The 27807-nt window shown below is 44.5% G+C and overlaps 1 protein-coding gene across 1 annotated transcript in view; it reads right to left on the reverse strand.

Moving 5' to 3' along the window:
* Window positions 1-27265, reverse strand: part of LOC137533567 (uncharacterized) — a 111783-nt gene extending 84518 nt beyond the window's left edge. Inside the window, exons 1-2 of the mRNA XM_068254930.1 lie at window positions 25657-27265; window positions 19057-19256 (exon numbers count right to left, since the gene is read on the reverse strand). Of these exons, the coding sequence (XP_068111031.1) occupies window positions 19057-19256; window positions 25657-27265 (1809 nt within the window). The remainder of the gene's footprint in view (window positions 1-19056; window positions 19257-25656) is intronic.
* Between the last annotated feature and the right edge of the window lie 542 nt (window positions 27266-27807).

Raw genomic sequence — 27807 nt, forward strand, 5'->3', positions numbered from 1 at the left:
TGGAGAGGAGATCGCAGCACCAGTAGAGTTGAACTGCCACTCAGCCAAGGAGGAGGAGGAGGACGACAGTGAAGAGGATGTAGCAGGAGGAGAAGAGGAGGCAGGAGGCCTGCCTGCAAGCCATGGAGGTGTCACAAGTTGATCCGCTGCACAGCCACGTACTCCCTGCTAGCCATCGGTCACCAGGTTGACCCAATGAGCTGTGTAAGTTATGTACCTGACCTCAACCGTGCTTGGCAGGCCATGCATCCATGGTCAGGTGGACCCATGACCCAACGCTGTGTGCCAGAGATTACACCACTTGCCTCTCCACTTCACGGTAAAGTTTGGGTATCGCCTTTTTAGAGAAATAATTGCGGCCTGGTATCTTCCACTGCGGTGTCCCAGTGGCCACAAATTTACGGAAGGCCTCAGAGTCCACCAGCTTGTATGGTAACAGCTAGCGAGCTAACAGTTCCGCCACGCCACCTGTCAGACGCCGGGCAAGGGGATGACTGGCAGAAATTGTCTTCTTCCGCTCAAAGATTTCCTTTACGGACACCTGTCTGCTGTGGGCAGAGGAGCAGGAACTGCTCAAGGTCAGAGGCGGAGTGGAGGAGGGTGGCTGTGAAGGTGCAAGGGAGAAAGCGGCTGAAGATGCTGCACCTGAAGGAGGAAGAGGAGAATGAGGGTGGCTTTTCTTTTGTGTGCTGCTTTTGCTCAGGTGCTGTTCCCATTGCAGTTTTTGCCTTTTCTCCATGTGCCTTCAGAGAGAACAGATGGCATTGCTATAATCTGAGGCACACACATTAAAAAATTTCCAAACCACTGAGCCCCCCTGGGGTGATGGCACTATGGTGGCATCAGCAGCTGACGTTGAAGGGCATGTTGGCTGGCTGTACATAGGTGGCGGTACATGGTGTCGGACACTGCCAACAGCTGTTTCTGACAACGTGCTCCCCCTGCTTCTTTCAGGAACTGTTCTCCTCCTACTCCTATCTGACTCCTCCTCTGAACTGTCCCCCTGTTCATCTCCTCTATTGGGAACATACGTGGGATCTGTATCATCATCGTCATAATCATCCTGCCCAGCTTCGCTTGCCTCAGACACCTCCAAAACTGTACCAACAGCAGGTACTTCATCATCTTCACATGTTACGTCCATAGTGTCGCCGCCTAACTTAGATATATGAGGTGGTGTAACTTGCTTAGCGCCTTCATCTGGTTGTAACAATAATGGCTGTGAATCAGTTAATTCCCCACCGATTAACTCCTGCGAAGTGTCAAATGCAATGGATGTGGTGCTTGTAGCAGCGCTGGTGGCTGCGGAAGATGAGGTGTTCTGTGTTAAATAGTCAACAACGTCCTGACAATCTTGGGAGTTGATGGGACGTGCCTTCTTCTGAGCACTGTACTTTGGGCAAGTGCCGCATGAAATCACATCAACACGACCTCGCACAGACCTGCCGGGTGGCCTTCCTCTGGGTCTGCCTCTACCTCTACCTGTTTTTTATGCACTGACTTGACTAATACAATGTGCAGTCACACAGGTGCAGTTAACAGGTATGCACGGAGTGGTATATCACGCTGCGTGCACTCACGTAGGTAGGTGGGTACACTGAACACAACAGGTAGGTATATTCAGTGATGAGGTGGGTGCACTGTGAACAACAGGTAGGTAGGTATATGCAGTAATGGGTTTTACAATGTGCACCTGTCACACACAGACAGGTAGCGGACAGGCACAGTGACACTGCATGCGCTCACGTAGGTAGGTGGGTGCACAGTGAACAACAGGTAGGTATATGCAGTGATGGGTATTACAATGTGCACCTGTCACACACAGACAGGTAGCGGACAGGCACAGTGACACTGCGTGCACTCAACTCTCATAGGTAGGTGGGTGCACTGGGAACAACAGGTAGGTATATGCAGTGGGTATTACAATGTGCACCTGTCACACACAGACAAGTAGCGGACAGGCACAGTGACACTGCGTGCGCTCAACTCACGTAGGTAGGTGGGTGCACTGTGTACAACAGGTAGGTAGATATATGCAGTAATGGGTATTACAATGTGCACCTATCACACACAGACAGGTACCGGACAGGCACAGTGACACTGCGTGCGCTCACGTAGGTGGGTGGGTGCACAGTGAACAACAGGTAGGTATATGCAGTGTGTATTACAATGTGCACTTGTCACACACAGACAGGTAGCGGACAGGCACAGTGACACTGCGTGTGCTCAACTCACGTAGGTAGGTGGGTGCACTGTGAACAACAGGTAGGTAGGTATATGCAGTAATGGGTATTACAATGTGCATCTGTTACACACAGACAGGTAGTGGGTGCACAGTGAACAACAGGTAGGTATATGCAGTGATGGGTATTACAATGTGCACTTGTCACACACAGACAGGTAGCGGACAGGCACAGTGACACTGCGTGCGCTCAACTCATGTATAGAGTAAATTAAAAAAAAGACATCCGAATTCCTGAACACGAATTTTCAGCCGAATTTGAGAAGCACTGTTTGGGTAGATTCGTATTCGAATCATCAGAATTCGGATTCGAATTCAGCAACCATGAAAATTGACCTGAATTTTTGGGTACATAACACATTCGCAAAATTTGGAGAGCAACCCTGTATTCTATACTATCTGCGGAAGGTCTGCATCCAGATCCAGAGAAGATAAGAGCTATTATGGAGATGCCAAAGCCAGAAAATGTACAGGCAGTCCAGAGACTTTAAGGTTTTGTAAACTATATTGCCAAATTCTTGCCTCACTTATTGCATGCATGTGAACCCCTCAGGAGGCTTACCGAGAAAGACAGTGTATGAGCAGGCTTTGACGAAATGCCCTTCCCCCCCCCCCCCCCCCCGTGGGTGTAAGGGGCCGCCGAGCTGGAGGGGATAGCGGGCAGGAAGGGGGTATTGGCCTAGCGGCAGGGAGGGGGGTCGGACCCCCCCTCCCTTACCTGGGTCCCCCTTCCTCCGCTCCCCTCCAGCTTTGATGAGTTAAGTTGTCGCCGCTATTGTAAGAGGCACGGGCGGGGATCACTCACCTTTTCCGCGTTCCAATGTACAATACAGTGGGCAGCGTAGCAGGAAGTGACGTCAGTGGAGCGCATGCTGGAACGCGGAAAAAGTGAGTGATCCCTGCCCGTGCCTCTTACAATACCCCCTTCATGCCCGCTATCCCCTCCAGCTCGGGCGGCCCCCCACACCCACGGATGGGCGGGTGCCGCCCCCCCCCCCCCCCCAGAAGTGCCGCCTGAGGCAAAAGTTTCACCCCGCCTCATGGGCGGGCCGGCCCTGTGTATGAGTATGGCAAACCAGCCATGATGAATGCCTTGACAAAATAAGAACACTAGTCACTGGTCATCCAGTCCTCAGATACTATGATTTCAATGCAGAGATAACAATTCAATGTGATGCTAGTGAGAAAGGACTTGGAGCAACTCTTTTGTAAAATGGTCAGCCTGTTGCCTTTGCATCACGTGCACTGTCACCAACAGAGCAGAGATATGCCCAGATTGAAAAGGAATGTTTCGCCAGTGTATTTGGTTGTCAGAAATTCGATCAGTATATACACATGGAAAGACGCTTGTTAACATTGAGTCCTGGGCCGGATTTCCCATAAGGCACTGTAGGCACGTGCCTACAGGCGCCTTTAAGTAGGAGGAGCGGCTCCCCATTCCTGAATGTCCCACTTGCAACAGCTGCTGCGTTCCCCTCGCTACGCTCAGACGCCCCCACGCAGGGCTGGGCGCAGCGCCTCTCCAACTTTACATGCCTATTCCTAGCTGCTGGGCGCCTATCTGCCTCATCTGCCCGCCTGCGCTCCTGAACGAACGATTGTCCGGCGCTGTCATCAAAGGGATGACACAAGCAGGTTGGCTATATTATGCGTGCAGTGCGGCTGCTAGGAAGCAGGAAGCCCGGGTTCTGCTGCTGCACCGGGTTTCCTGTAGCGTGCTGACCATGAGACTACAAGCCAATGCTTAGGACTGAGGAGAAGAGCGGCTCCAACTTCAACTGGACGGGGCTCAGCAGACAGAAAGCTCCAGGCGGAGGTCGAGTCAACCTCAGCGGAGGAAGCAGCAGTGAGTGCTGTTCTGTACGCTGACATGTTTGAAGTTGGAATGCTGTCCGTGCCTCTGTGTATTCTGCAGGTCACGGACCATTGGTCTGAGGAATTCACATAATTAGTGCGTTAGCCAGGCTTTACAAAACTGAAGTCCCAAAGTTTTCTATTTACTGTTTGGTTACTCTGCTCAATTGTATGGTGATGCACTAATGGGCAGACAGTGAAGTTGAACTGTCTGCAGCACATACATCACATTACTGATAAATGTCCTCTGCAGTGACGGAGCATGTATCCCATTCCCTTCTTCTGTAGAAAGGTCAGAAAATGGGGGATTATGTCTTGGCAAGTGTGCATTTCTGTGTATGTCTCTGTTCAAAAGTGTATGTGTTCAAGTGTGTGTGTGTTTGTCTGTGTTCGAGTGTGTGTGTTCCGGTGTTCAAGTGTGTATGTGTGTGTGCCTGTGTTCGAGTGTGTGCCTGTGTTGAACTGTGCGAGTGTCTATGTTCAAGTGCATGTACCTATGTTGAACTGTGTGTGCCTGTGTTGAACTGTGTGTGCCTGTGTTGAACTGTGTGTGCCTGAGTTGAACTGTATGTGTCTGTGTTCAAGTGTGTGTGCCTGTGTTGAACTGTGTGTGTGCCTGTGTTGAACTGTGTGTGTGTCTGTGTTGAACTGTGTGTCTCTGTGTTCAAGTGTGTGTACCTGTGTTCAACAATCGAGCTGCCATGCACAGTTATAGGGATATGGATGTGTGACAGAAAACTGTGGCATGCCATCCATAATCACATCGGCATGTGTTTTGGATGGCAAGATACTGTCTGAGTAGGCAACGTTTCACTGTCTGGCTCGCATGCGGGAAACGCTGCATATTTGGACTTAGTGGAAACAGGCCCTATGGTCTTCGCTTGATGACCATCTGCGGGACTGAGTGAGTGCCACTGCCTTTGTCATATATATCTGTACTTAAAGAAAAGAGCTCAGCATGGAGACACAACTCTTTAAGGTGAAGTCTGGGGATCACTAGACTGACAGGGTTATTGGGGAGCTCCCTGCCTATTGCCAGTAACTGCCCTCAGGAGTTTATAGTCTAACTCCTGCATCATATCACTGACCTCTGGAGCCTATACCCTAATCCTTGTCTCATGTCACTAAGTGCTAAGTGAAACTAAGTAAGTCACTAAGTGAAACAGTGCTTAAAGTGTAAGATTCTAATGACGGTTAGTGACATGAGACAGGGATTAGAGTGCAGAATATTTTTACTTGAGGGTGTGGTCTAATTTAAGGGGTGGAGTTAAGGGCACCAGAACGCCTGTGCCTACAGGCTCCAAAGTTGTAAATCCAGCCCTGATTGAGTCAGATCACAAACCACTGAAAAGTATTTTCAAGAAAACCCTTCTGGGAGCCCCAAAATGTTTACAGCGCATGATGCTACAGTTACAAAAATAAAGCTTAAAAGTTATGTACAAAGGGCTCTGATATGTACATTGCAGATTTTTTTTGTCCAGAGCAGCATTACCTCAGAAACATATCACAGGAGATATCCCATGTTAGGAATTTAAGCTGAAGAAGATTAGAAACACAGTTACATAGTTATTTGGGTTGAAAGAAGACATACGTCCATCTTGCACCCTCACATATCCCTGTTGATCCAGAGGAAGGTGAAAAAACCCTTATAAGGCATGGTCCAATTAGCCACAAAAGGGAAAAAAATTCCTTCCCGACTACAGATGGCAATCAGATAAAATCCCTGGATAAACACCACTGGGCATTACCTAGTAATTATAGCCATGAATGTCTTTCAATTCAAGGAAAGCATCTAAGCCCCCTTTAAATGCAGATATAGAATTTGCCATAACTACTTCCTTTGGCAATGCATTCCACGTCTTAATCACTCTTACTGTAAAGAACCCTTTCCTAAATAAATGTCTAAAACGTTTTTCCTCCATGCACAGATCACATCTTCTAGTCCTTTGTGAAAGCCTAGGGAAAAAAATTTCATCCGCCAAGATTTTATTTTCAGCATGAAGTAGAACAGATTAACTTTGCAGAATATTTGAGAGTCTCAGACTCCAGACTGCAACAAATTCAATGCCATACTGAGCAAGATGAATTATTACAGTCGCTGAAAACAACTGTTCTACCGTCTTACCCCTTAAGTAAGATTTCTCCCTAAAATAAGACCTACCTTATATTTCAAGCATGTTTGAAATATAAGACATTCCCCAAAAATAAGACCTAGCTGCGCTCCGCTGCTTCGGCCGATTTACCTGCCCTGCTTCTGCCCCTCTACTCCTGAAAGTCGGATCCCCCTGCGGGCTGTGGCTAACGCTGTGCATAATTTAGATCTTACATCAACAGTGAAGGTAGCTAACTTGAACAGTAACAGAGCCCGTGTACAAGAAATGATCTCTATTTACTTCTTGGATAGGGCAGTGCTGTTACTGTACAACTTAAGCTGCCTACACACTGATCGGTTAGGCTCTGCAGCTCAGACCCCAGGCTGAATTATGCACAGCGCTATCTGCAGCCCGCAGGGGGATCCGAGTTTCTGGAGGAGAGGGGCAGAATCAGGGGAAGTAAATGAAGACAATGAGGATACAGACAATGAGGAACCCTCTCCGACGGACAGAGACTATCCAGCTGTGAACATACCAGAGAATACATTATTTAATGAATAAGAGTTGGGGACACCTGTAGAAGACGGTTCTGCACCCCCTCGCTGTACTCAAACTCGAGTTATCAGAACACCTGTGAAATATAGAGACTACATCCTCTGACTTATTTTTTTATTAGTAGTTGAGGCAGTCCACAAACTGTCTTATGTTTAGCATATACTTATATTTGCAAAAGAAGGGAGATGTTAGGATATTGAGATTCATATATCTGCTCCACCTACAGTAACATAAAAGTACCGCAGTCAAGGTACTGCATTCTAGCTGTATGTTAGTGTTGTGTCTCAATAAAGTTTGTTGTTGTTCTACTGACCATGAGGCTGATCAGACAGGGAAGAACTAAATAATCGTTGGCAAGTTTACAAGATTTTTGTCGAAATTCCAATCAGTTTTGCAAATCTAGCATTATACTGGAGACACAATCAGACAAAATGTCTAATCGACCGCAAATCATAGTGAGATGTTGTTGTTTTTGGTGATTGTAAAAAAAATCGTGAAAAAGGTAGCTTTACACAATTTTTTTTTTTTTTTGCTTAATTAGATATTGGATAAGACAGAATATGTAATTGATCATGAATTGAAATAGTATTTTAAACATCACCATCAATAATTAATATCTTTCTATTGATATAAAGGACTAAAATCCGTTGAAATATTGTTCGGCAATACTAGATTTTTTTTTTGTCAATTGTAAAATAATTAGGCTAACATGAATAAGGTGGCATAAAATCAATGAGATGCACATTTTTCCTTACATTAAAATGTTTAAGTAAATGTTATGCAGTTTGAACTTGGACCATTGAAAACTGAGAGGGGGTTATTCTGACTAGCCCAATTTCAATTTGCATATATTTTACATGAAGTTTGAAAGCAAAGAGAAATTACTTGCAACTCATTGATCATCCCTAGATGGCAGTTCACGATCAATGTAAGATTGACTACTTTACAATTGTTTACCTGCCACGTGGCAAACTTGACTATTGGGTTTGGGAGAATTTCACAAAGTAAGATTGGAAGAAGACTGAGGTACATTTAAAGAGACTCTGTAACAAAATGTTCAGCCTTATTTCTTCTATTCAAGTTCCTATACCTGTTCTAACGTGGTCTGGATAACTGCAGCCTTTTCTAGTTGCAATATCTCTGTAATATATCTAATTTTCTTTTCTTTGTCAAGCTTTGTCGACCCAGAGAGGAAATCACTGCCTCTGCTGTGATAGGGAAAAGTTATGCACGCCCCCTCCACTCCCACTGCGGGCTCTATGTGTGAGCTTTGTTTATCCCTCACAGACAGGTCTCTACTCTCAATTTTAGCTTGTCTGAGGAGGGAGGGAGCTGCCCATGCTGAGAAACTGTGAGAATCCCTAACTGGAGTGCAGAAAATTCACTGTGTACTAAAAACTTGTAGTATACTGTAACATGATATATATACACATACAGTGGTTTACTGTAATGATCTGCACTGCTGTCTGCACAGGCAGACAGCTGTTTGACCATTTTTTAGGTCTAAGTGCTGCAGGTCTCTGGAAAAGAGACCTGTCTTCACCCTGCAAGTTTCAGAGTTGCTCTGCTGGTGAGAAATTTGCATCCACTTGTCATGCAAATTGCTTAGCTGCTCCCTTTGATGGCTTGCAGTATAAATACCTTTTGCTCCCAGAATTCCCGGCTGGTCATAGAGGTTTGTTCCTGCTAAACTCACCTGGAGTGTCAGCCATTGCTATCTTAGTGTAGTTAATTCTTGGGGAGTGCTCCTGGCATTCCTATTTAGTGCAGTCAGCTAGTGTATATTTGTACTGCCTATTCTGTCTTGTCTTGTCTGTGCGATTGCACGGTCGCCAGTGGTTGGCGATAGTGAATCGTTCTGTCTTTAACTTAGATTTGCCCTAGCGTTAGAAGCGGTGGATCTTTCTAGTCCGTATCTTGGAGTATAACCTCGGCTGCGGTTGCTGCTAGTTGCTCCTTCTGTCTGTCTTGTTGTGTGGATCACACTCGCTCTTGCGGAGGAGCAGTGGATCCTTTTCAGTCCAGTTCCTGTGTGTGGATCGCACTTGCTCTTGCGGAAGAGCAGTGGATCCTCGCTGTGTTGTTCCTGTTGTCTGTTTGTCCAGAGTAAATGCTTGCTGTTGCCTGAGGTAAGGCAACCAATTAGCAAGCGTTTCTGTTATTTGTTTGTTTGTCTTTCTGAGTTCATTTGTTAGTTAGGGTGGCACGCTTATCACTGGGAGCCTAACGTGCGGTGATCGTGCCTTAAACACGTTCGCTGTTGCGAATGAGTGCGGTGTTCGCGTTTAGCTAGTGTTTGTTATTTTCCTTGATGTTCTGATCATTGTTATTTGCTATGTCTTTCTTGCTACACGTGTGCTCTGTCTAATTCGGTCTTGTGTCACTATTTGGCAATCACCACTCTTGCGATTGCGTTCCCACTTCGTTTTCGCTGTTGTGTGTTCACCGTCGCTGGGTGGCGACTAGATTGGTGGACACACATACATTCTGTCTCTGTGCTCTCTCTCTTCAAGGGTTATCTTGCCCAGCATTGCTTCAACTCGTACAATTCACATCTTGCATCTGTGGCAGTGCAGAGGCTTTGTACATCTGCACTCCACAGCTCCATCTGCCGGTGGGAATTTCCCTCTACAGGTGCATAGCACCATAGCTGGGTTCTGTCAAATTATACGCTTGTGGAGGATTTCCGCAGTGTCAGCGTGCATCCTGTGCGCTGACCACGGAGATAATTCCACAATCGTTACAGTATGACCAGGCAAACCGAAAATTCCCAGTGTAGAAGGAATTTCCGATTTGTACGATTTTGTCGAATATGGTTCTTGTACCTTTAAGAGGTTTAAAAATCTTGAACCTGAAACAGCAGATGAATTTTTGTCTGAGTGCGCTACATTTTTAACGAACCCTGAATTCCAATGCACCCCATTGTCTACCTGTGCCCACCAAATGGCCTGCATTCTGTTTGAGGGTGAAATGTTAAAGTGGGCTTATGATGTGTTAGATCATACCACCCTGAGTCAAAGACCCCTGGAATTCTTGGCCTTTGTAATTCACAATTGGCTAAGAATATCCCAATTACCATACCCCCTTAACGAGTTGTTGTCGGCAGCTCAATCAGCTGCTCCATCTACTCTGTGCAAAATCTCTCAGCCTGAAAAGATTTGCATTAACAGTTCACCTTCATCCAAAAAGTCTAGACGTAAAATTCTAGAAAGGCTTCCCAGTTAAAAAATCCCTTGCCCATAGCAACTACTACTAAAGAAAATATTTCTGTAAAGTCTGAAATGTGGAACACACTTGAATGTGATGAATCCAGAGAAACTTCTCAGTCTCTGGTTTTCTTGCCCCAAGCAAAAGCATATGTGGATCCTATGATAGGCAGAATTATTCAGTATATTAAAGGTGTAAGAAAATCTATGCATGTTCCTGATCCCAACCCGTATGAGTGTTACCTTGATACAGGGTTGTTTGAACCTCCATTTGCTTCATGGGAGATTGGGGCTTTGATTGAGAAGTTCGAGATTGATTGGAAGGCGTTTTGCGATTTTTACAAGAGATTCTTAATGCTTGTGTTAATTCTGTGTACACTTTGATTGATTCTGATGAGTGTGACGAATGTTTTGTGGATCCGGTGATTTGTGTGTGGCAGACGATTTTGGATGAATTGCACACACACCAACCAATTGACTCCAATAAAGAGACACCATTATCGGTTGATTGTTTCTGCCTTTCTGGGGTAAAGCAAGTGAGTTCAGACACCTTTGTGAATTCCGAAAGATTCTCTCCTGTTTCTGTGGAATGTGAATCTGTGCGATCTAATGCCTGTTTCTCAGGCGTTTCTGCAGATTATGATCAACATAAATGTGTCAGTTTTGTCAAAGATATGTGGGATCCCTTGTCATTTAAGAACAGATCTTTTTCTCCCAGTAATTTCTCAAGATCTTCCATCTATAATCATGCTATGGGGAAAATTCCTAAACTATGCAGCCTCAAAAGTAATGTTAATATGACTAATAAAGTTTCTCCTGTTGTTGTCACAACTTCTTCTGCAAATAAATCTATGTCTCACTCTGTTCACACCTGTAAAGGCACGTTACCTGATGATAGTTGTTCCAGTGTTTATGTCCTGAACACTTTGCAGTCTGGTCCACAGATTACGGAAGTTTGTGCTTTGGAAGCGTCAGTTTCACAACCTAAAGCGATCTTGAATTCGCAATTTTGCGTTCTGACTCCTCGGATTCGACATTGTTAGCCGAGTCTAAAGGTGAGTTAGTGCTTTGGTTTTGCGAATCTGATACTGAGGGATCTTTGCCTTGTCCAGAGAAGGTTTCTGTGAGCCTGCCCTGTACCATGAATAAAACCATGATGTCCACTCGCACTGACATTTGTGAGTCCCTTTCTTGCTCTGAAGATAGTACTGACTCTCCACCCTGTACTCTGGATGAGTCAATATTGCCTTGCATAAAATCTCCTGCAGTGACCCTAGAGGCTCGTCTAGGTATTGCTACTATTCTCACCTGTTTTTCTGCTATTTTGGAATTGCAGTCTAGTTTGACTGCTATGCAGAATTCTGCGTGCAGTGAGATTAGAGTTAAGGAGTCAGTGTGTGTTCCAGTAGATATTCCTGTGCATCCTGTTCATGAAGATAAAACTCAGTCGCAGCGGATTGTAGAACCATCCCTGGGACATTTGCTCTGTCCGCAAAATGTATTTGATGTTTTGCCCTGTAACATGGATAGTTCAGAATCCTTGATTTCTTTTGTCAGAAAACTTGGGAAACAATGCTCCTGAGCTTTTGTTTGATGTTCTGGAGGTCTCCGAGTTTCTCCCAAAGGGTGCAGAACTTTTAGGAGGTGCCTCCTGCCCCGCAGGGCTGTCTGAAGTATTGCCCACTTCAGTAGGCATCGCTGCTATACTGACTACTTTTGCAGCTCTTGTGGAGCTTCATCATGCGTAGTCAATGATGAGTTTTGGTTAGATACCATTACAGTCACAGAAATTTCTAAGTCTGAGTCCAAGTCTTTTGAAAGTCCAGTACTTGTGACTAGTGTTGGGCGAACACCTAGATGTTCGGGTTCGCGAACGTTCGCCGAACATCGCCGCGATGTTCGGGTGTTCGCGCCGAACTCCGAACATAATGGAAGTCAATGGGGACCCGAACTTTCGTGCTTTGTAAAGCTTCCTTACATGCTACATACCCCAAATTAGCAGGGTATGTGCACCTTGGGAGTGGGTACAAGAGGAAAAAAAATATTTGAAAAAGAGCTTATAGTTTCTGAGAAAATTGATTGTAAAGTTTCAAAGGAAAAACTGTCTTTTAAATGTGGAAAATGTCATGTTTCTTTGCACAGGTAACATGCTTTTTGTCGCCATGCAGTCATAAATGTAATACAGAGAAGAGGTTCCAGGAAAAGGGACCGGTAACGGTAACCCAGCAGCAGCAGCACACGTGATGGAACAGGAGCAGGCGCAGGAGGAGAAGGCCATGCTTTTTGAGACACAACAACCCAGGCCTTGCATGAGGACAAGAAGCGTGCGGATAGCATGCTTTTTACCGCCATGCAGTCATAAATGTAATAAAGATAAGAGGTTCAATAAACAGGGACCGGGCGTCAACGCTAACCCAGCAGCAGCAGACGTGATGGAACAGGAGGAGGCGCAGGAGGAGAAGGCCACGCTTTCAGGTGCAACTCAGGCCTTGCATGAGGACAAAAAAATGTGTGCGCAAAGCAATGCAATGAGTAGTTTTCAGGACACAATGGGCTATTCGGAGGAGCTATTCCCACCCCCACAATCTTTTACCTGTGAAAGGTCAATGGAACAGCCACAAATGTTGTGCCCGGATTCACAACCTTTTTCTGTGGAAAATGCACCTCGCACTGAAATGCAAGGCGAGGCCGAGGATGAACATGACGTCAACAACTCAACATGACGCAAAATGGGGGCGGAACAGAAAGCTGCTTTCAATGTTTTGAAGGCCTTAATTGCCTCCGGTGGCCAGTTAGATGCATCATTCATCACACCCAAATCCCAGAGCAATGTGTGCAGGAATTTGAATCTCAGGAGGTGTACCGAGATCATCTGGACAAGTGACCAAGTGACAAGTGACAAAGTGACCAGTGACAAAGTGACAAAATGACAAAGTGACAAAATGACAAAGTGACAAGTGACAAAGTGACAAGTGACAAAATGACAAAGTGACAAGTGACAAAGTGAGAAGTGACAAGTGACAAAGTGACAAGTGACAAAATGACAAAGTGACAAGTGACAAAGTGAGAAGTGACAAGTGACAAAGTGACAAGTGACAAAATGACAAAGTGACAAGTGACAAAGTGACCAGTGACAAAGTGACAAAATGACAAAGTGACAAAGTGACCAGTGACAAAGTGACAACTGAGAGGTTGTTCTGGGGAGCTCCACTGCACTCAGTCGCATATGAGGAGAGGTCTCGTCGGGACTGCTGATCCTCCTCAGCTTGCTCAAAGCCTTGAGGGTTCCTGAAGATCCTCTGCTTGGAGTTCGCCGGGGTTCAGCTTGGTGTCGGGGTCGGCGGCGTCCTCCTCACTCCAACGTGGCAGATCTTCTGTTGAAGGAAAAAAAAAAAACATTGTTAAAAGTCCAGTACCGCTTCTGAAGGACTCACCAAGAGATGCAGGAGTGCTTCAATCTAGCGCACCATCGCTCGCTGGGTGATGTCCCTGCCTACGCGCTGGAATTCTACGCTGCACATGCTAGCACGCTTTTGCGCAGTGCCGAGGCGCATTCCAGCAGCTAGTAGCTACCAAGCTTCTGTGGATCTGATTGGGCCACCATGTTGGATCTCTGCCAAGTCCTCCAAAATTTTGAGCAATCCACGTTGCGTGACTGAGCAGTGACAACTCTACAGTCAGCATTACAATACCACTGCTGTGTTTACTGAAGAAATCAATGTTGAAGATGGAAACCGCTGGCATGATGCAAGTGGGGGATTCTGAAGATGAAAACGATCAGCGTGATGATACCAACATCAGGCAACCTGCCTCAGGAAACGCTGGTCCCAGCTATGACAAAGAACAGGACGAGGAACAGCTGGAGTTGGAGCAGGAATTGGATGCCCCCACTGCCGAGGGACAGAGCGGTGCACGTTGGACTTTCACAATTTAGCGGGAAAGGACAGCAGAAGAGGAAGAAAGTGATGCTGGTGACGAATATGGTGCATCACAACAATCACAACGCTTACAAGAACATGAAGATAGAGGAGTCTGGCAGGACTCTCTGGCACACATGGCTCAATTCATGCTAGACTGCATTGAACGCGGCCCGCGCATTATTCACTATTCATTATTATTCATTATTCTGGAATCTGGACAACACCAATTACTGGGTTTATACCCAGTTTATACAAACACAATGTTAAAAAACTGATTGAAGAAAGTGTCAGACAGGTCAAAAATGGAACAATTCCAGCAGGCCCTTGAGGATGGAGACTTTAGAGAGGAGATTGACATCCTCCTCCTTCTCTAGCCAGTTGTACGCCGACAGACTGACTTCAGCAAACCCAGGAGGACCAGGAGGGCAGCAAAGAACACAAGCTGCTGCTAGTGCCCAAAAGGGAATGGTATTGGCAGTGTCCTTGGAGTGGGAACATTTTCTGACACCCATGCAGCAGCCCACAGAACAGCAATCGGGCAGTTCCACGTCCTCCAACACCAATCGCCTAGAGAAGATGGTCAAGGTCCAGGACTACATGTCAGATGGCGTAGCTGTGTTGAACAATCCATCTGCAGACAGACGGTGAGTGTGACAGGCAGCACAGAAGGACCATGGCAACTCACTCATAGTACCACAGTTTGATAGTGCTGCCCAAAAAATTATATGGATCCGTGGACCCGGGCACTGCGGGCAGTACTGGGAAGTGGGAACGCAGATTTTAGTACCTAAACACACGATACAACATGTTTTCCGGGGTCGGACTCTGAGGCACATACAGATGGTCCCGATCATCATCCTCATCATACAACTCTTCTCCTGAGTCTGACCCACCCACCACCTCTGCCACCCTAACATCCCCAGACACAGACCCCTCATCGTCCTCAACATTAACTTGGGATGCTGGCCTGAGCCCGACCTCCTCCTCCACATCAGGCCCCATCATCTCCTCAATGGCAGCCCTCATTATTCGTTCTGGCGACGGACCGATGGACACAACATTCTCCTCCGGAGAGGGCTGCTGCTGACCACTGGCTGCTGGGGTAGATGTTATAGCTTGCGTGGGGCGTTGGCTGTTGCTGTTGTTGGGAGTGCTGCTCACAGCGGAGGTCTCTGAGGAACTCATGGTGAGCTCATATAGTGGTTGGCGGTGAGTGGAGTATTACTGATCCCAGCAATATACACACTGACTGGCAGAGTACGCAATGCTATATAGTCTGGCTGAGCGGTGTACACAGAGTGGCAGTACACACAATGCTATATAGTCTGGCTGAGCCGTGTACACAGAGTGGCAGTACACACAATGCTATATAGTCTGGCTGAGCGGTGTACACAGAGTGGCAGTACACACAATGCTATATAGTCTGGCTGAGCCGTGTACACAGAGTGGCAGTACACACAATGCTATATAGTCTGGCTGAGCCGTGTACACAGAGTGTCAGTAAACAATGCTATATATAGCGTGGCTGAGCGAGGTACACAGTGGCAGTACACACAATGCTATATAGTCTGGCTGAGCGGTGTACACAGAGTGGAAGTACACACAATGCTATATAGTCTGGCTGAGCCGTGTACACAGAGTGTCAGTAAACAATGCTATATATAGCGTGGCTGAGCGAGGTACACAGTGGCAGTACACACAATGCTATATAGTCAGGCTGAGCCGTGTACACAGAGTGTCAGTAAACAATGGTATATAGTCTGGCTGAGCGGTGTACACAGAGTGTCAGTAAACAATGGTATATAGTCTGGCTGAGCGGTGTACACAGAGTGGCAGTAAACACAATGCTATATATAGAGTGGCTGAGCGAGGTGCACAGTGGCAGTACACACAATGCTATATAGTCAGGCTAAGCCGTGTACTGTCGGGCGTTTTGTCAATGTTTGTATTAATCGTAAAAAAATAAATATAAAATCATAAATGTAATGCTCCTGAAAAAATGGGAGGAGCTAACAATACAAACACACGCCTAACTATATGAGTTCGTTTTTCGAGGTTTTACAGTACTGGTTTAAACATGCAAATAAACGTAGACCAATTTGTAAAAATATCAATTTAATATCAAATAAATATTACAATATCAAAACAATATAAAATTGCACTTTTGATTTAACACAAAACTCGTAAGGTTATTCCTACAATGAGCTGGATCATACAATTTCAGTGATACAACCAAATTGTTGTTATACGCATTTATCAATAAGCAAAAACTTAAACCAATAGCAGTCAATTCAAATACAATGCAGAGCTATGAGTCATCAAATATGGCCACCGGCCATGTCAATCAATTTATCACAGGATTCCTGGAGACAAAATGGCTGCTATCAAAATCAAAAATGGCTGCTATTAAAAACAAGATGGCGGCTATCAAAAACAAAATGGCGGCTATCAAAATCAAAATGGCTGCTATTAAAATCAAAATGGCGCAGTCCAAAATCAAAATTGCGCAGTCAAAATAAAATGGCTGATGTCAGCTATACCATTCAATATGACAAACTTAGGATGACTCAGTGGATATAACGACTGGGCGTTGCCCCACAATGGATATGCAATCAACTATAACTGACAGGAATTTTCCCTCAGTCTACACTATAACCTCCGCTGGCCTGTGTTACTACACAAAGCGAGCGGGTAACATATATATAATTTTGGAATAAAATATCTATTGAGTCATTCTAAACCTTGCTAGGCGTGGCCTGCACATACTGCGGCAAAATATCAATACTTGGAGGTAGCTTGAAATATCTAGCGCTTTTATCCAAAACAAGTTATGGCATTCACAGTCAGCGATTCTTGAACGATTGATTGTGTTTATCTAAAGAAAAAATTCCCACTGAATGGGTTTTATCAAATATATGGAAAGGGCAATTCCTGTGCACTGGAAGAGCCCACTCCCTTTGGCTATAAATGACTATAAACTAAGAAAGACAATTGTCAATAAATCAAAAGTTCAGATATTCGTGCTGTGATAAGCCATATAACTGGAAAAAATTGGTTATTAATAGTTACCAATATGGAGTCAAGGGCGTGTTCCTTTGGGCGTGATCATTCAGAATGCATGGATTCCCCTGTGAGTCCTCTTCAGCTGGTGATCTGATGATCTCTTCATGACTGACTCATCTCTTCTTATTCCCCTCACTACCTATGATCCTGCCCAGGAGATTAAATCTTCCAGCCTATCACAAGGCAGTGGGAGTGATCAGTGAGAGTTTTCTGTGACTAATCTTTAACCCAAGTGTAATACTGGATTTCACCCTCTGGAGGTGCTGTCGGATAACTAATCACCTTCTTAATGGGATATGTGGCAGAATTTAAGATATTTTGCTCGTGTTTATTATAGCCCACAGTGAATAAATCAATGTTATAAACATTTCATATCCTATGGATAGCTGATCTGGATGGGATCACTGGTTATTATTCAGGATACAGTGACCTTTTCTACCATATTTCGGATAGATTGGATTTGATCCAAAATCATAGTGACATATTGAAAACCACCATGGACCTCTCCTTTATAACATATTGTGCTTGTTAGCAGAGTTTTATACCATTAACATTATTGTTTAACATGCAACACTGGTAAACATATAGCATATCCATATTATTATTGAATTGATTGTAACTAATGTATAAGACTTAATCATATAATATCTGTATTACTCTTTGTATGATACATTTCTACTCATAAGGTATACATATGAGTGAGTCATGTGTTATTCTCTGAGTCGTGTCCTTAGATGGGGAATTGTTTAACTCAGCCTGTGTTTGCTATGTCACCAAGTTTCTTGGTCTGCAACAATGGTTAATTTCTAAAATATACAAGCCTTAGAGATTGTATTCAGAGGTTCATCTTTTCAGCAAATATATTTGCCTCTTGAGAGGTCTCTTCCATTGTTACTCAACTTCTCTTGTTTGGCAATTGTTTGTCCTAGCAAGGTAACTGTGTTATCTATTGCACATAGCACATCAGCTGACTGCCTGTTATTCATAGCTAACCTCACCTTATAGCCACAGACAATGCAATTCAGCATTACAAGTTATATTAAAATAAGCCATATATATATTTCTAAATAATAAATGTACCTATATTAATCTATAATCACCACACATTAAAAAGTCTTTGTCTTCTGTACCTTAGGGGAAGGAAATATTAGATTTTATTCCTATTTGATCATGTACAGTTCAGTTTATCAGAAAAACGTTATTCCGTCATATGGAAATCTCGACACATCCCCCTTTTTTCCAGAACGTTTCACAACGTGTGAACTTTCTGGAAAGAACAACAAGGATTATTAAACGTTTTTCGTTGCTTCATTCCTGTGGGAATGCGTTGTGAATAACCTTTGTTTTGTATTGGTAATCCAAGTATGAAAGGGAAATGGACTTTAAAACATTGTCTTCATCACATTGAAGTTCATGTTTCACGCTTCAAGAAAAATAAACTTGGCAAATGATACTCCGGCTGTAAACAAACAGGTTTCCTCTTGCTGCAAAGGTAGCAAACAGCAACTGTAACAGCGATGAACTGCTTTGGCCTTTGGTTCAAACAAAAGGATTTTCCGGATCTGCTTCAAGATTTGAACAACTCACTCCTGTGAGTATCTGGTGTGCAACAGGTATCAGGCTTGCATCTCCATCAAATGGACCTCGGATACATCAGCTCGTCATTCAACGACACATCGCGGGTTTAGGCTCATCTGGACCCTCTAGGATAGGAACATCTATCTGGTCATGATGAACTCCGCTGTATCCGGTAACCTCACGGATGCTGGATCTGGCATCACACTTGGCTCGGCACTCTTCCCCAAGATTAGGACTGCGTGAAGGATGGCAATCGTCAGGTGGGGCATCTTTGCGCCGGATTGGAATCTTTGTGTCTAGTAGATATTAAATATATCATTAGGTATACCTGTCAGGAGAAAAATTATTTGTTAACACACATTTCCAGATTGTTCAATTCTCCGTAGCTGTGAGCTAGGGTGACATATACGCAGTTGATTAATATGTACCCATTTTTCCACAAAGTCATCCCCCTTTGGGATCTTAACCTTATACACTACAGGGGACAACTTATCGGTGATTGGATATGGACCTTTCCATGAAGGGAGGAATTTCTTTTCCTTTACCTGGTCTCTGGCAAAATTATACAGATAAACTTTGTCGTCCACCTGATACTCCTTTTGGGTGGTTTTGAGGTCATAGTACGTTTTCGTACTGACTGCGGCTTTCTCGATGTTTCTTTGAGCAAATGCAAAGGCATGCTGGAGGTGCTTACGTAAGTTCTCCACATATTGATGTGCAGTAGTTGCATTCATCAAGTTATGATCTGTGGTTTTGTAAAGCAAATGTTGGGGTAACACCATCTTTCTACCTGTGAGCATCTCAAATGGCGAAAGTTTGGTTGCTGCGCTTGGAGTAGCTCTAATAGCCATAAGAACTAGTGGCAGCTTGACGTCCCAGTCTTTACCTGATTCGCTAACAAATTTTTTCAGGATATTTACAATAGATTGATTGTAACGCTCCACTCCACCACTAGAGGCTGGTCGGTAAGCTATGTGTAGCTTCCGTTTTACCCCTAGGATTTCCCACATTTTGGTCATTACTTCACTGGTGAAGTGACTTCCGCGATCGGATTCGATACGCTGGGGAAGACCAAATCGGGAGAAAATGTGGTTAAAGAGCAGTGAGGCGCACACACTAGAACTGCATGTTTTACTTGGTAGACATTCTACCCACTTAGTAAATAAACATGTTACAGTCAACATGTATCGATTTCCTTTTGAAGATGTTGTTACTGGACCAATAAAATCGATCTGGATGTCTGACCATGGCATGGATATGCCTCTTTTCATCAGCGGTGCCCTATGAGTGGGACCTTGTGGCTGGAATTGAGGGCATATCAAGCACCCTTGGCAATATGTCCTGACATCCTGTAACATGTGTGGCCAGTAAGCGTAGTCCCTCAATAACTCATACGTTATTTTCTCTCCTCGATGACCAGCTGTCGGGGCATCATGAGCATGTTGTAACATTATACCCCGATATGCTGCGGGTACTACCCATTGCGTAATACCATTTTTCGAGGTTCGTATTAGCAATCCATCCTGTAATGAAAATTGTGACACACCTTTCATCAGAATACGTAATTCTTCGTTGTCACTGCAGTCTTCCACGGTGATGGGATAATCCTGTGGACTTTCAATATGTTTATAAAACAAACCAATAATGGGATCCCCCTTTTGGCTTGCAATGAGATCCTCATTAGGAGAATCTTGACTCCACATTGCCACACTGGGTTGAGACTCCTTTTGGGCCTGCCCCCTAGTGGTGACATTTACTTCGATAGTTCCCATGAGGTCATTGATATCGAAGATTTCACCATCAATGGCCGCTTTCTTAGCGAGGGAATCTGCTAAATCGTTCCCATCTTTATCAGCGCCAGGGTGTTTCGAATGACCCCTTACCTTTTTCCAATAAATGGTAAGACCGTGGGTATTAACCAGTTCATCGATTTTACAGAACAGTTTACCATGTTTGACTGGCTTTTTGTTACTCCTTGTCATACTAGTTCTTTTCCAACTGGGAAAATAGTCCACAAAACTGTTCCGAACATATTCAGAATCTGTTATCAAAACAAACTCCTTAAGGTCATGTTCGATAGCCATTTGTATAGCTTTATACACGGCAGCAAGTTCTGCGACCTGGCTACTTTTGGGACCAATTTTGTATCCCGCAGATATCTCTGGAAATATGTTATTCCATACGATGCCGATACCTGCAACCAGCATCTTTTCATCTCCTTCTGTGTGAAAAGAACAGCCATCAACATATGCACATGGTAGTGACTTGCAGTACTCCTCTTCATAGGATTTATATGGAGATAAAGATTGCTCTACCAGAAAATTGCTTTCTGGTGGCTCATCTTTATGTTCCACATGGGTGCAATCATGGAGTTCAGCTAATCCTTGAGCAACTGGATTTTTAGTATCCTGTTTATATTTGATTTCCAATGGCCATCCCATTAGGGACATTGTCCATGCAGTTATCCTACTGTTTGACAGGTTACCTTCTTTTATTTGGTCACTTTGTAAATATTGTAGTGATTGGTGTGCAGTTTCTACAATGATCTTTTCACCTTGAATAAAGCTTCTGAAATATTGCAAAGCCCACACAGTTGCTAATAATGCCTTCTCGCAATTATTAAATTTGACTTCAACTGGTGATAATGATTTGCTGGCATAAGCAATTATTTTATTCAGTCTTTCTTGCTTTTGGAAAAGAACTGCACTTACACTCTTGTCGGTAAAACCTGTTTCAACGTAGAAGGGTTTACCACCTTCTGGATAAGCTAGGCATGGGGCCTGTATGAGTTTTGTTTTAAGCTCAGATACAGCTTGTTCATGGCACTCATTCCATTCCCATTGTACTCCTTTCTTTAGCAGCTGCAATAGCGGCTTTGTAATCTCAGCATAGTTATCTATGAACTTGCGAGAATAATTCATCATCCCCAGGAATGATCTCAGTTCCTTGAGATTTGTGGGGGATCTCGTATTTTTGATTGCTTCCACTTTCTTTTTCTGTGGATTAATTCCTTCTGCAGTAATTTCATGTCCTAGGAAATTTACCTTAGATCGGCACCATTGAGCTTTCTGTAGGGAAAGTTTAACACCTGCTTCTCTTAGTTGATTCAATACATATCTCAACTCTGAAATATGTTCCTCAAAGATTGTACTTTTGATAAGGATATCATCGACATAAGTTAGGGTACCTCGTTCAGCTGCATCAGGCATTGCTTTGTGCATGAACACAGCAAATTCGTGGCCTGCGTTGATGTATCCGAAAGGCGTACGGGTCCACGCAAATTGTCTGTTACCGAATGTGAAGGCTAGTTTGTATTGATCCCTTTCATCCACTTTAATTGTCCAATATCCTTGTGCGCAGTCAAGGGCTGTGAATATTTTAGACCCTTGGATTTGCGCCAAGCATTGGTCAATGTATGGTACGGGCCAACCAGACATGTAGACACGTTTGTTTAGTTGTCTCAAGTCTGAGCATAGACGGAACTGACCATTCGGTTTAAGAACTCCGAGTACTGGATGATTGAAGGAACTGTGTACTGGTCGGATAATACCTTTCTTTTCCAGGTTCTTAACGATTTCCGATAGTGACTCATAGGCTGCTAGCGGAAGTCGATATTGTTTGATAAACACAGGGGGTGCATCTGGATCAGTCAGGATTCTCGTAACATGTAGGTTCGTTTCCCCACAGTCATAAGAGTCCTTGGCAAACATGTCCTGGAAATCCCAGAATAGTTGCCTTAGCTGCTGTCGTTCTGATTCATTAGAACATCCATCAGCTATAGAGAGCTGTTCTTCCACCCGTTCCTGAAATTCTGGGAAAATTTCAGGTTGACCTACCTCATAAGCTTCTTCAAGCCCATTAGTTAGGTCGTTTGGGGTGTAACATGCTTGATCCTTACCCTGCTGGAGTGTTTGATACTCACTTTCATTGATCTCATGGTTAAAAATCAATGATGTTCCCTCGACATGACATGTACCTTCCTCAGGACTGAAAGGATAAACAGAGTGTATGCTGAACAATCCTTCAGGTGTTGAGAAATATTGTTGGTCCACTATTTGTTCTTCCGTCAAATATTCATCAGGTATTAATCCAATGACTTCATTTTGGAATCCAAAAGTATAATATTCTGAGTCAATGGCTAAGCCAATCATTGTATCCTCCTGTAACGTGATACTATGAGGGCTCATGTTTTGCATGACCATATATAATGGTTCCTGATGAATATTTATTATGGGAATTGGTTTTACCTTCAACCCCAATTGTTGCATTGGATAAACAAATCAATGCATCTGCATTTCTCATCCTTTGACCCTTCTTTACTCGAATGGGTAAAAGAAATGATTTGCAACCTTCAGGGATTTTTACTTTTTCAGCGACAGTGATATCCACTGCATATGGTATTCGCTGTCCCCATTTCAGGGCTTGTTCTCTATCCTGGAATTCCTCTGGGTTTCCGGATAATTTGGACCACAGAACATTATTGACCAGATCAACCTGTATGGCAAATCGGTGAATAATGTCGTTTCCTAAGTACATTTGGTATTGTGGTTCCTTTAACACACTGAAGACATGTTTTGCAGATTTGTTTCCTAGAGACACAGATAAGATGCATTTTGCAATCACATTATGACTCTGGTTATCGTTATCCAGATCGTGGATCCATTCCTGTGTAGAGATAAATTTGATTACCTGAGGGTCTGGAACCTGCTTCAGCAGTCCTAGGCTTATGTAGCTGGCCTCAGATTTGAGATCCAACTTGGCATATTTTTAGAGTTGGGCCGAACGGTTCGCCGGCGAACGTGGTTCGCGCGAACTTAGGTGGTTCGCGTGCGGGTACCGCACGCGAACCTTTTGCGGAAGAAGTTCGGTTCGCCCCATAATGCACTGAGGGTCAACTTTGACCCTCTACATCACAGTCAGCAGGCCCAGTGTAGCCAATTAGGCTACACTAGCCCCTGGAGCCCCACCCCCCCTTATATAAGGCAGGCAGCGGCGGCCATTACGGCCACTCGTGTGCCTGCATTAGTGAGAGTAGGGCGAGCTGCTGCAGTCTCTCATATAGGGAAAGATTAGTTAGGCTTAACTTCTTCCTGGCTGCATACCTGTTCTGTTCAGTGAGCCCTCAGCCCACTGCATACCTGTACTGTGATCCTGCCACTGCATACCTGTTCAGTGATCCTGCCACTGCATACCTGTTCTGTGAACCCACCCACCACCACTGCATACCTGTTCTGTGAACCCACCACTGCATACCTGTTCTGTGAACCCACCCACCACTGCATACCTGTTCAGTGATCCTGCTGCCACTGCATACCTGTTCTGGGAAACCAACCACCACTGCATACCTGTTCAGTGATCCTGCCACTGCATACTTGTTCTGTGAACCCACCCACCACCACTGCATACCTGTTCAGTGATCCTGCCACTGCATACCTGTTCTGTGAACCCACCACTGCATACCTGTTCTGTGAACCCACCCACCACTGCATACCTGTTCAGTGATCCTGCTGCCACTGCATACCTGTTCTGTGAACCCACCACTGCATACCTGTTCTGTGAACCCACCACTGCATACCTGTTCAGTGAACCCGCCACTGCATACCTGTTCTGTTCAGTGGAGTTTGGTGTGTCAGTGTGAAGCAGTACCTTAATTACACTACCTGATTGATGTATACACATGCAAGATGTTTTAAAGCACTTTAGGCCTGTCATTTAGCATTCAATGTGATTTCTGCCCTTAAAACGCTGCTTTGCGTCAAATCCAGATTTTTCCCGGGGACTTTTGGCGTGTATCCCACTCCGCCATGCCCCCCTCCAGGTGTTAGACCCCTTGAAACATCTTTTCCATCACTTTTGTGGCCAGCATAATTTTTTTTTTTTTTCAAAGTTCGCATCCCCATTGAAGTCTATTGCGGTTCGCGAACTTTAACGCGAACCGAACCTTCCGCGGAAGTTCGCGAACCCGGTTCGCGAACCTAAAATCGGAGGTTCGGCCCAACTCTACATATTTTACCCGAGCAATATTATTTACCTGCACGGGAACCAGCACATTACCATTGATTTTCTCGATTTCAACCAATGCCTGTGTATGCTTGGTTATGCCTGCCACTTCCTGGTTTCCCCCTTTAAAGGAAATAGTTAACACATCCTCTTCAAGGACTATCTTTTCAATCTTATCCTTTCGGATATTTATGATGTGAAAAGCAGTGTTAATATTTTGTTCGGGTTTACCGTTTTTCAGGATTGTGACCTCTGGTATCTGACTATTCCGGAAGTGGATTTCAACAGAGTTAGGCCTTTCCTCAATCATATGGCAGCTGCGTTGCAGTTGTGCATTGCTGGAGCGCTCAAAAGCAATTGGAGTATTGACTTGAGCCCATATTGCTTCATTAATGAAGTCAATTATGGAATTTAGTCGCTTGAGCAGATCAATTCCAATGATCAATCTATCATATGGAAGATCAACAATCAAAGTTGGATGTCTAATGACCTTTTTACCAATCTTGTATGTCAGCCAGGATGTGCCTTTTACTTGTAAACTATTACCACCAACGCTTATCAGCGCACCGTCAAAGGCTTTTAATCTTGGCTTCCTTTTTGATGAATCCAAGATCTGCTGGTAATAGTTAAAAGACAGAATAGTGACCTGGGAACCGGTATCCAGTAAACCTGGGATCGGTCCGATACATCCATCTTGTAGATGGGTATCGATAAAATACCGGCCATCTACCTGTTCAAGATTGCAAAGAAAATTGGAATGTTTATCCATTTGTTGCTTCAGAGAATGATCTCTCTGTAGCGTCAGGGTATTAGGAATTTGTTCCTCCTGATTCTGCCTGCAAGGCATTTGGGTTCCCATGGATTCTACCAATGGGACAATCTGAACAGAGGGTACTTCACGCTCTGGCTCAAATGACACAATATCACACATTTGTGGTGAAATATCAAGAACATTAGACTTCCCTTCTTCGACCTGGGGTAGGTCGGTACATTGCAAATCATTTTCATTAACGGTATTTAGTACTGCCATATCCATTTCCGTACAGTGATTTATCTCGGTTTCCTTTAGTTGGCAGAGCTGGGCCCTGCCTCCCCAGCTAAAAAATCCTCATGCTGTCTTCCTGCAGATCCCTGAGCCAACTTACCCATCATGTCACTTAGTTTGTTCACTTGATCAACAAGTTGATCAAACCTGTTAGGTCGGCGAGGGTTCTGGTTCCGGGGATCATTTCTGTTCCCTGCGGGTGATCCACTCCTAGGTGAGTTAGGGGATGATCTACCCCTAGGTGAATTAGGTGGGTCCTGTCTCCTTTCCCACTGCTGCCTGGGTCGGTTATCCCACCGTCTATATCCTTGGGGACGCCTGTACCCCTGGGGTTCTCTATATCTCTGGTAACCTCTGTACCCCTGGCTACCCTGGTTTCCTTGGTAACCCTGGTATCCTTGATACCTGCGATTGAACCGAGGATGGTAGTCCTGGTTTCCAGAGCCTGAGCTATCCCTATCTGACCCTTTAGGATGTTGGGGCCTATTTTGATTTGGATTTTGTTGCTGTCTTTGGCCCTGCTGGATAGGTACTTTTGCAGGAGGTATTTTCTTCTGCTGGGATTCAAGGTTTAGGTCCGCTTTTACTTTGGTTTCATCTACTCTGCGTTCTGGGTACTTTCTGTTGTTCCTCCCACTTACGTTGGAACTCCCACTGATGTTGAACAGCAGTGTCGCTGAGGTAACCATTTTCTCTAGGGAGTTTCCGAAGTCTAACTCATTGGCCATGCTTAACTTTATTTGGGTAGGCAATGCATCATAATATGCCTGTTTAAAATCAAGAGACTCCCAGTTAGGATTCCGATATGCCAAACTGTAAGAGTTTTTTAGCACGGAAAGGAATTCTCGGGGGCTCTGATCGGGTCGACAAGTAAGTCGATACACATCTCGTTTAGCTTCTGAGTTAGTGCGATACGGCCCAAACTCAAGCTTCACTTCGTGTGAAACTGCTTGCCATCTAATGATACCCCGCTCCTTAAATGAGGTGAAATAGTGGCGGTATCTGTCATCAAAAACCCATGGGAGGAATCTGATTCTGTCTGCTTCAGACAGATTTAAAGAGTCCATAGTGGATTCATACAACTCCATGTGGGATGCTATTTGCGCTGAACCCTTTTTAGTGAACTTTGGCACAGCGGTGTTTAAGAATTTTATGATGCTGGCCGAGCTCTGTTTTTCTTGGGGGTACTGATTATTTCCCCTGTTTGAATCCCCTTTATACGTACCTTTCCCCCTTCTTGGGATAGGGCTGGATTCTCGCTTTCTTTCATCAGCCTCAAATTCATCTGAATCAATATCAGCAAGGGAGTCGTGACCTTTATGGGAATCGTCATACCTAGGGGCCCTCATTTGCATATCTCTCTCTGGAGAGGAATCCAAATGTCGATCTTTAGGGACCCTTGTACTGTCATCTATCATGGTATTCATAGTTTTACATACCGCCTCCATACGATCCAACATGCCTTGCCATTTTGGGTCATATGGAGTGAGTACTGGCGGGCAAGGGCTGGATGATCTATCGAGTCTACCTGCCTGTTTGATTTTGAAGTACTGCTGTTGTAGTTCTTCAAAATCCTGTTTAAGTCTGTGATGCGCTTCACGATTTCGTTCAGCGTCTTTTTCCAGACTTTTGATCGCTGCTTCCCTGTCTGACACATCAATCATCAATTGGTCTCTATCAGCCCTCATAACCTGAATACTTGATTCCATATCATGTAACTGAGAGGTCAACGATTGGACGTTTTCCTCCGTTTCTTGCAATTGAGATCTCCACTGTACAATCTCTTTTTTTCTAGATTGTGAAAGGATATTTACTTCTAATAACCCATATAACACAGGAGGTAGGGAACCTAACAACCTTTTCTTTTTTTTCACAGAGTGTCAGAAAACACAATGCTATATATAGCGTGGCTGAGCGAGGTGCACAGTGGCAGTACACACAATGCTATATAGTCAGGCTAAGCCGTGTACACAGAGTGTCAGAAAACACAATGCTATATATAGCGTGGCTGAGCGAGGTGCACAGTGGCAGTACACACAATGCTATATAGTCTGGCTGAGCCGTGTATACAGAGTGGCAGTAAACACAATGCTATATATAGCGTGGCTGAGCGAGGTACACAGTGGCAGTACACACAATGCTATATAGTCAGGCTGAGCCGTGTACACAGAGTGTCAGTAAACAATGGTATATAGTCTGGCTGAGCGGTGTACACAGAGTGTCAGTAAACAATGGTATATAGTCTGGCTGA

The sequence above is a fragment of the Hyperolius riggenbachi genome, chromosome 9 (genome assembly GCF_040937935.1).
Source record: "Hyperolius riggenbachi isolate aHypRig1 chromosome 9, aHypRig1.pri, whole genome shotgun sequence".
In the NCBI taxonomy this organism is placed as follows: Eukaryota; Metazoa; Chordata; class Amphibia; order Anura; family Hyperoliidae; genus Hyperolius; species Hyperolius riggenbachi.